Source organism: Macaca fascicularis, chromosome X (genome assembly GCF_037993035.2).
Source record: "Macaca fascicularis isolate 582-1 chromosome X, T2T-MFA8v1.1".
NCBI lineage: Eukaryota > Metazoa > Chordata > Mammalia > Primates > Cercopithecidae > Macaca > Macaca fascicularis.
This window is the reverse complement of record NC_088395.1, coordinates 3,437,768-3,447,867: the sequence shown is the minus strand read 5'-3', so window position 1 is coordinate 3,447,867 and position 10,100 is coordinate 3,437,768. Positions and strand designations below refer to the sequence as shown.

The window sequence follows — 10,100 nt, the reverse complement described above, 5'->3', positions numbered from 1 at the left end:
GCTCACAACCAAGGGCATTACCGTAATTATGATAATATCTGAGTACTAAAATTTGAAACCGTATTGCTGTAACTAAACGTTCATCAGAATTCCCTGCCTGTCTTCTAAGACCAAATCATAGGTGGATATATCCTCAGGAAATGATAGAGTTTCCATTCCTGGCACGGTCTAGATAGTAATTGATCACTATATTGCTTGGAGGACCCCTTTCCAGATCCCCTGGGAAGACCTCTTACGCTTGGTCAAATAACAAAGTATTGAGGCACTGTGTGTTTCTGAAGCTATGTTTTTGTTGTTGTTGTTTGTTTGTTTTTAGTTAATGTCTTTTATTAACTCATACACAGTTACTTGTCTTTTGGTTTGTTGAAGCAGTAAGTCAGACAACATTTGCCACAATAATGTCTGTCAAAGTGGCTTGCCATAAACACTCCAGCACCACATTCATCGGAAGGACACTAATTTTGTCATTCTCACCCACCTTATAATATTTCAGGCCATCCAGCTTCACCTTCTTTCTCTTGTGCTTATTCTTCTTGCGAGTGGGGTAAGACTTCTTCCTTTTCTTAGCAACACCACAAAGTCTCAACAAAAGATGAAGAGTAGGCTCCTTTTGAATGTTGCAGTCAGACAAAGTACGTCCGTCTTCCAGTTGCTCGCCAGCAAAGATCAGTCTTTGCTGATCAGGAGGAATTCCTTCCTTATCCTGGATCTTGGCCTTTACATTTTCTGCCGTATCTGAGGGTTCAATCTCAAGGGTGATAGTCTTCCCCCTTAGGGTTTTCACGAAAATCTGCATTTTGGTGGTGGCTTCACTGCAGATGGCAGATCAAAAAGGAAGCTGAAGCATATATTTAGGTTGATAAGTTGCAACATAAATATATATATACACACACACACACACACACACAAACATATACACATATATACACACATATACATACATATATTTTATATTATTTGCTTAACTCAGAATACATATATATGTGTGTGTGTATATGTCTGTGAAGGTAGCTAAACAGTTCATATATATACACACACACTAGAATATATAATATAAAATATACTAGAATATATTTATATAAGTTTTATATATATATATACAAATTATATATATAAATTGTAAAGTTGGCCGGGTGCAGTGGCTCAAGCCCGTAATCCCAGCACTTTGGGAGGCTGAGGCAGGCAGATCACGAGGTCAGGAGTTCGAGACCAGCCTGACCAACATGGTGAAACCCTATCTCTACAAAAAATACAAAAATTAGCCAGTTGTGGTGGTGGGCACCTGTAATCCCAGCTACTTGGGGGGCTGAGGCAGAAGAATTGCTTGAATCCAGGAGGTGGAGGTTGCAGTGAGCCGAGATCGCACCACTGCACTCTAGCCTGGGCGACAGAGAGAGACTCCGTCTCGAAAAAAAAAAAAAAGTTAAATTTGTGATAGTAACTGCCTACTTCCTTTTTTTTTTTTTTTTTTTTTTTCAGACAGAGTCTCGCTCTGTCATCCAGGTTGGAGTGCAATGGCGTGATCTTGGTTCACCACAACGTCTGCTTCTCGGGTTCAAGCAATTCTCCTACCTTAGCCTTCCGAGTAGCTGGGATTACAGGCGTGTGTCAGCACGCCCGGCTAATTTTGTATTTTTAGTAGAGATGGGGTTTCATTATGTTGGTCAGGCTGGTCTTGAACTCCTGACCTCAAGTGATCACCTGCCTAGGCCTCCCAAAGTTCTGGGAATACAGGCATGAGCCACTGTGCCTGGCCACTTGTATGTCAATCACAGTGCTAGTCACAATAGCAAAGATATAGAACTAACCTGAGTGCCCATCAATGGATGACTGGATAAAGAAAATGTCTTTTATTTTCTTTTTTTTTTTTTGAGACAGCATCTCGCTCTGTCACCCAGGCTGGAGTGCAATGGCACAATCTTGGCTCACTACAACCTCTGCCTCCCGGGTTCAAGCGATTCTTTTGCCTCAGCCTCCCTAGTAGCTGGAATTACAGGCGCCCACCACCGCGCCCAGCTAATTTTTGTATTTTTAGAGAGACAGGGTTTCAACGGTGTTGGCCAGGCTGGTCTTGAATTCTTGACCTCAGCTGATCCACCCACCTTGGCCTCCCAAAGTGTTGAGATTACAGCGTTAAGCCACCATGCTCGGACAAGAAGATGTTTTATATGTGTGTATACACACACACACACATATACACACACACCATGGAATACTATGATTCCGTAAAAAGAATGAAATATCTTTTGCAGCAACATGGAAGGAAATGGAGGCCATTATCTTAAGCAAAATTACTGAAAAACAGAAAATCTGCATTTGTACCTCCTCGATATATAAAAATGAAAAAATAAAAAGTAAAATTAGAACAAAAAATATTTTATATCAGCATATATAGAAATATATTTTATATATCATTTATGCAAAATGTATTATGTCATATATGTGCATACTTATGTACACATACATATACACAAATATATAACATATCTAACTCAGTATATATAATATATGTAGTGGATATATATACACTATATAAACACACATACATACACAAACACACACATACAGTATACATGCTTAAAGAGTGTTCAGCTCCCTTCAGAGATGGTAGGATTTTTTTTTTTTCAGTCAGGATCTCATTCTCTTGCCCAGGCTGGAGGGTAGTGGCGCTGTCATAGCTCACTGCAGCCTTGACCTCCTGGGCTCAAGGCATCCTTGTGCCTTTGCCTCTGTGCTGGGATTATAGGTGTGCACCACCACACCTGGCTAGTTAAAAAACTTATTTTTGATAGAGATGGGAGGTGTGTTCCAATGTTGCCCAGACTGGTCTCAAACCCCAGTGCCTCCCAAAGTGCTGAGATCACAGGTGTGAGCCTCTGCGCTCAGCCAGATGGTACAATTTTGATTCCTCCCATATTTAACAACACCTGCACCTATCATTGTATTGAATTTATAGCTCATTCTGGTTTAGGGTCAGGGACTTATTCCTTCGGAATGGCAGAGTTCAGCATTTCCTGACTCCACTGCAAATTAATGCCACTTCATTAAGGCAATAATGAGCCTTTCATGCCTAACTCACAGGGATTTTCCTTTTTTGTCTCTTAAGTAATAGGCTGTGGTTTCTCAAGGATTTTTATGATCCTTCCAGATGAAAGCTGCTTTGTCAAGCAAGGTGTTGAGAAACGTGCAGGGTCTGTTTCTAAGAAGAGGTAGCTATGTGGTCAAGTTCAGAGTGGGATCGGTGGAGTCAGACTAATCAGCAGCCCAAGCAGAGTTTGACGCTGCAAATCTGCGCCACGTTCTTCTTTCTGCGCGCAATCTGCAGGCAAAGACATCTGCTTAATTGGGTGTGAAACCCGGGCCTTGATTAAAAGCACTTTATGAGGCCGCAGCCTTGCATTTCCAAGGTCAGGCCCTAGTGGAGAGGGCGCGCGTTCCGCGGGGTGACACGAACTTTGCCTGAGTGCGCGTTCCTGGCTGGCCCTTAACCCCTCAGCCAGGCAGGGCTTGGCAGGGCCGTTTCCTGTCCTAACCAGGATCAAGGGATTGCATGGCTTGCTGGTGAAGCTTGCTTGGCAAGGCCGTGACCTGTCCTAACCAGGCTCAGGGAGTGGCGGGGCCTGCTGGTGTCGCATATGTTTTGCATTCCAGCTCAGGATTTTGCAGAGCATAGAGAGCGGGTGTCACCCCGGGGGGAAATGCCACCCACAAAATGCAGGTGGAGGCTGGGGCGAGGCTGGCAGCCAGGGGCCAGAAATACAAAGCCTGAGCCAGGTTCAGACTTCCTGACTCCCCCTCCCTGTTAGCTGCGCAAGGATGGCTCGGCCTGGTCCCCTTAAAATGTGTCCGTTCTGACTTAGAGGCTGCTTTGCCTCTCGGAAAGCCCCCCGACCAGCGGACTGAGGGACTGGAGACCCCCTCCAGTCGCAGAATCGCTGAGATCCCTCAAAACAAAGGCGTTAGAAGTTTGACCCCTTGCTGCTCAGAGTGGTCGGCGAAACGGCAGCCTGGGCCGCCCTGGTCGCGGGTCAGGGGCGCAGCGTCCAGGCCGTGCCAGGCCCGCAAGTTAAGCACCGTCTGCATTTCCCTGGGGAAAGGGGTGACCAAATGTCTAGCTGTATTTGCATTTCAAATCCACACGGATAGGGTTTTAAATATAAGTATGTCCAACTATTGCCTGAGTCACACTCAAGCCAGGAAAAAAAAAAAAAAAACTTTGCGTTTCTGAAATTGAAATGCGTCTGCACAATTCTTTATCGGGTTGTCGCCGGGGTATTTGAAACAGTGACCAATCAAGTTTCACGCGCTACATTTGGTCGGGCGATCTCTCAAATCTGTCTTTCCCTAGTTCTTTAAAGAAATGTTTATTTGGAAAGAATTCTAGATCCACAGGAAGCTGCAAAGAAACGCGCAGGGTCGAGCCCACCCTTCCCCAGCCCTTCCAAGTAGAAATCTAGAATCACCAGAGTCCTACAGCAAAACCGGGACGCTGACCTCATCCCCAAGACCCGGCAGCCCCTCTTGGGGATCCGCGCGCAGCGCGCGTCCTGAATAGCCAGGCTAATCCGAGCCCCTCTCCTCACCAAACGCCAATTTCACTTTTTATTTCTGAACTTCACTTTTGCGGAGCCACGCCCTCCCTGTCCCCGGGCCCCCTCGCCTCCCCATCTTCCGGGCTTGGGTGCAGCGACGCGGGTGTCCCGCCAGTGCGCCCCCGGGGAGGCTTCAACCTGGGTCCCACCCCAGGGGCGCCCCGGGCGCGGACGGGGCGTGGGCACCTCCCCAGAGCCGCGCCAGCCGTCGGCGGCTGGAATCATCCGCACGCCCGGGTCTCCGGCTCCTGGGCTGGGTCGCGGCGGGGGCGGAGCGCGCGAAGGCGACGCCCCCAGCCCCGCGGCCGGGTTGGGGGCGGGGAGAGGCGCGGTCACGCCCAGGCTGCTTCCGCCCGCCCCATCAGCGCGCACGCGGCTACCGAGCTGGAGGAGGCGGCGGGCGTGAGACCGGGAATGCGCAGGGCCCCCCGCCTCGCCCCCCAAACCCGGGCCGCGGCCCCCGCCTTCCCCGCAGCCGTCCGGCACTCGGTGCCCGACCCCTGAGGCCGGCGGCTGCTTCCACCCGGGGCCGTTGCTGCTTGTGCCGTGAGCGCCGCCCCGCCATTGTCCCCGTCGCTCCGTCAGCTGCGCCAGGCGGCGCACCAGGAGGCGAGGGTGCGCATGGGGAGCGTCCGTTGATGCCGCCGCCGCCGCGCCGCCCTCCGAGGCTGCGTCCCGGGAAGCCCGGCTCCCCGATCACTTCGGCCTGGCCCGGTGCCCCGGACCTGAGTGCGTCCTCATGGAGGCGCCCGGGCTGGCCGAGGCGGCCGCGGCGGAGAGCGACCCCCGCAAGGTGGCGGAGGAGACCCCCGACGGGGCGCCCGCGCTCTGCCCCAGCCCCGAGGCGCGGTCGCCGGAGCCGCCTGCCTACCGCCTGCAGGACTTTGACACGCTGGCCACCGTGGGTGAGTAAGTGCGGGCGGGGACTCGGCCCACAGGGGTGCGCGGCGCGGCCGGGACGCTGTAGTAGGACAAAGGGCCCCGGGTGCCGGCCTCCTGGGGAGGGACCTGCCCCGCTACTCCGGCTCGGAGTCCTCGCGCAGGGCTGCTCCTGCGCCCCAGGTCTCCCCTGGGGGCGCTTGGGGAGGTGGAGCGCACCCCTCAGCCCAGACAAGACCCCCCGACCGGCCGGGTGCCTTCCCTGAAATGCCGACGGCTCCTCTCGGAGACCACCCTCCACCCCCAGCACACACAGCACTCTGGGGCCTGGGCCGTCCGACGTCACAAACCTCCTGCGGGTCACCTCGCCTGGGGGACCTCGTGCCCCCTCCCTGGCAGCGACCCCAGGGACACGGGGGCGGGATCCGAAGGCCCCTGCGGGCCTCCCCCAGGCCAGCCTCCCCGTGTGCCCAGCGGCAGGGAATGTACAGATTTCTCCAGGGGCTGCAGGAGCAGCTGGGCTTTGAGGGACAGGTGTCCCGTGGCGTTGTGGGGACGAGGACGGCAGCGCTGGGGACGGATCCTAACATGTCCTGACACCTGCTTTTCGTCTTGTGCGTCTGAAATGGGCAATTCTTGTATCGGACGCTTTATCCGTTTCCTTTGTCCTCTGTCTTTGAACTTAACCCCGAATGGGCAGCTTGACAGGTTTCGAGTTCTCCGTGCGCTGGGATCCGGACACGCGCTGGCTTATAGGGCAGCCCTGAGTGGGTCGGAATATCCCAACCGGACATGGGCGCTGGATTTAAACAGTTGTCACCGGCCCGCCTGTGCCTCTTAGGGACTCTGTGTGGCTAAGTGGGGTGTTGGTTGTCAAGAAAATAAACGGGAGAACAGAGGGGGTGTCCTGGGTGTGTTGGTGAGGCGGGGGCTCTCAGGCCCTCTAACTTCTGTTTGTCCTCTCATTTTGGAAAGGAGGAAGCTGCGCTGGGAAGCCCAAGGGCTCAAGGCCACAGCTTATGGCTTAGGAAGACCAGAGGGCATAGCCAGGGAGCCTTCAAAACCGCTGAGGAAGAGGGGACTTAGCTGCCTTCAGTGACCTCTTTGCCACTTAGACTTTGAGGAAGGGCCCACGAGGAAAGCCTGAATTTGGAGGGGCAGAGTGGGAGGAGGCACTCTTTTTTTCTCCTTTCCCTCCCTCCCTCCCTTCTCTCTATCTCATTTTCTCTCTGCCTCCTTCTGCCTCTGTTCCTGTCTCTCTGCATTTCTCCTCCTCTGTCTCTTGGTGTCTGTCTCCCTGTCCCCTTCCTGTCTTGCTTTCTCTGTCTCCCTCCCTCCTCTCTCTCTGCCTTCCCTCTTGTCTTGGTCCCCCCTGGAGAGCTGTCCTGGGCTAATCTTAGAGCTGGGTGTGTTTTGCGGGGAAGAAGGGTGGGGCAGGAACCCTGACTGGCGCAGCCGCCACCGTCGGTGGAAATACAACTCGACAATGGAAAATGGATGAGGTCCAGCCGTTCCTTGGCACTCAGCACCAGCGTTTGTCATTCTTTGGGGCACCCACATGGGTCTCTTGGGGCTGGAGGCCAGGGCAGAGAGCAGGATGCGGGCAGGAGGGCGGCAGAGGTGAGGGGTTCTGCTGTCACAGGGGGCCACTCAGTTTGATGTCAAGTCAGCTTAGGGTGCCCAGCGTGTAACCTCATCTTTAAAAATAGAGTGTCGCTGCCTCTGGGGACCAAGCTGGCTGGGCGGGGAAGTCAGCTTTTTTTTTTTTTTTCCCCCAGTCAGTGCTCTTTTAATGAGGATGATGGTCCTTTCTGAAGGATAACTTCCTATGGTCTCCAAGGGTGTGGCAGGAGAGCTAGGTATCCCACACTCATTGGACAACAGGGGACCAGGACCCAGGGGTGTGTGTGTGTGTGTGTGTGTTTGCATGCGTGTCTGGAACACTCTCTCATGACAACTTCACAGCTTTGGTGACATCTGCTGCCTTTTATCCGAGCCCTTTTCTTTATTGTTGGTTAAAGAGCAATCTCAGTGTGATTCACCTAAAATAATAAATTTTAAAAAAGCCTTTTAGATCCTTCACGATTGTGTCTCTGAGCCACAATCTACAGCAGCTTTGGACTGTTTTCCAAGGCGTGATGATGAGTGAGGGGCGAGCTGGAGTCTCAGTCTGGAGTTGACACCCAGTCTGGGTGGGCGTGGCGTCTCTTCATCCTGAGCTGTCCCTGCAGGAACCTGAGTGTGCTTTTCATTGCTCTTTCCCTCATTCCTAATTCCCTCAGGCCCCAAACAAGCACCCCCAGGAGTACTGAACTTTTTGGGGGGTGGGCGGAGGGGATCTGTATGCAGATTGCCAGTTGAGCAATCCTATTTTCTATGACTTAAAGCCAATCAGAGGCTGGGCGTGGTGGCTCATGCCTGTAGTCCCAGCACTTTGGGAGGCCGAGGCAGGCGGATCGCTTGCTCTGAGGAGTTCCAGACCAGCCTGGCCAACATGGCGAAACCCTGTCTCTACTGAGAAAATACAGAAATTAGCCGGGCGTGGTGGCAGGCGCCTGTAATCCCAGCTTCTCAGGAGGCTGAGGCAAAAGGAATTGCTTGCACCCAGGAGGCAGAGGTTGCAGTGAGCCAAGATCACAGCCCTGCACTCCAGCCTGGGTGGCGGAGGGAAAAAGCAAAGAAAGTGTCAGCGTTCTAGATTGAGCAGTTTCCTCCAGTTCAGGTAGTTAGGAAAAAGAGTGCAGTTTGCACTTGTGAAAAATCTGATAATGGATTTTTTTTTCTTTTTCGTGCATGAAGGGATTCTGGAATACATCTGGTCTAAAGGCCGATTTAATAGTTTTAGGAACTTTGGTTCAGAACAGTCCTACTACTCCTTAGAGAAAAAATGGTTTTTAATCTGGTTCTTCAAATTTCTTGTTCATATAACCAAGCCATGCTTGTTCCTATGAGGAAGAACAATTGTGCTTTAAAAAAATAAATTTCAGGGCCAGGTACAGTGGTGCGTGCCTGTAGTCCTAGCTATTTGGGAGGTCTCTGTGGGAGGATGACTTGAGGCCAGGAGTTCCAGACCAGCCTGGGCAATATAGTGAGACCCTCATCTCTTAAAAAAAATAGTAATAACAGTTAGCCAGGCATGGTGGCACACATCTGTAGTCTTAGTTACCTGAGAAGCTGAAGCAAGAGGATCACTTGAGCCCAGGAGGTCAAGGCTGCAGTCTACCACAATCGCGCCACTGTACTCCAGCCTGGGTGATACAGTGAGATCCTCTCTCTAAAAAATAAAATAAAAAAAATGATATTATGGAAATGAAAAACTTACCCTATGTAGAGAGAAGAGGATGAATCTGTGCACCCATCCACCAGCCTTATTTTATCAATCTTCCTACTTAAAATGACCACTTGAGAATTCCTTTCTCTATATATCAGTTAAAAAATACTTAGGTTTTTCCCCAGAAGTGTCCTTATCGAATCATTTGGCATCTACGACCCAGTGCTTGCTTCTCCTGGGTATCCCGAGTGTGAACCTGTCAGGAAGGAGGTAATTCAGCAGGTAAAACAGTGGCCAGGCTTTGGGTCCACATTTCATTTTCCCTTTCTCAACCTACTTCTGCATTTACTCATCTAAAAAAAGGCAAATGATGACAGAACCTGTCCTACACGGTTACTATGAGGAAGACTCCAAAATTCCTAGACCCCTATTAAAAATATATATATTTTGAAATACAGATTCACTGGAGATTTCAAAAACAGTACCTGGAGTCTCACGGACCCTTCAGCCAGCTTCCCCATGGTGACGTCTCCATATCCGTGGGACAATATCAGAACCATGTCATCGATGTCGGTATATCCCTGTTAAAGAGAACACATACCTCGTTCAGCTTTTTTTTTTTTTTTTTTTTTTTTTTTTGAGACAGGGTCTCACTCTGTTGCCCAGTCTGGAGTGCAGTGGTGCGATCTCGGCTCACTCCAGCCTTGAGCTGGGCTCAAGCGAGCCTCCTGCCTTGGCCTTCCAAAGTGCTGGGATTGTGTACAGGCAGGAGCCATCGTGCCCGGCTTGTTCAGCCTTTATTAGTTTTCAGAAGGTGTTCATTTGTGTTTGCGAGTATGTGTGTAGAGTTCTGTGCAGTTTTGCCCACTGTGTGGATTTGGGCAGCTACTACCCTCCAAACCATGGTGCAGGATGAATTCCCTCACCACAGACCCCTCTGTCTTGCTCGACACTGTTTTTTTTTTTTTTTTTTTTTTTGAGACAGAGTTTCGCTCTTGTTGCCCAGGCTGGAGTGTATTGACCACAACCTCCGCTTCCCAGGTTCAAGCGATTCTTCTGCCTCAGCCTCCTGAGTAGCTGGGATTACAGGCATGTGTCACCATGCCTGGCTAATTTTGTAGTTTTAGTAGAGATGGGGTTTCTCTATGTTGGTCAGGCTGGTCTCGAACTCCTGACCTGAGGTGATCCACCTGCCTTGGCCTCCCAAAGAGGTAGGATTACAGGCATGAGCCACCGTGCCCGGCCAGACACTTTTTTTTTAAAAAACTTGCACACACTATACATCTGAAAATGTTTTATTTTCTTAAGAGCTAGGAGATCTTCATAATTAATGATACATGGTTCTCAGATCTAAAGTG

The 10,100-nt window shown here is 50.9% G+C and overlaps 1 protein-coding gene and 1 pseudogene across 1 annotated transcript in view; one reads left to right on the top strand and one right to left on the bottom strand.

The window, feature by feature from the left end:
* Positions 1-344: 344 nt before the first annotated feature.
* LOC102143648 (ubiquitin-ribosomal protein eS31 fusion protein-like) lies at positions 345-796 on the bottom strand (annotated as a pseudogene).
* Positions 797-4,955: 4,159 nt separating this feature from the next.
* PRKX (protein kinase cAMP-dependent X-linked catalytic subunit) overlaps positions 4,956-10,100 on the top strand; it is a 117,810-nt gene continuing 112,665 nt past the window's right edge. The window contains 2 exon segments of the mRNA XM_045383907.3: positions 4,956-5,197; positions 5,199-5,497. Coding sequence (XP_045239842.1) covers positions 5,007-5,197; positions 5,199-5,497 — 490 coding nt within the window. The 5' untranslated portion in view covers positions 4,956-5,006.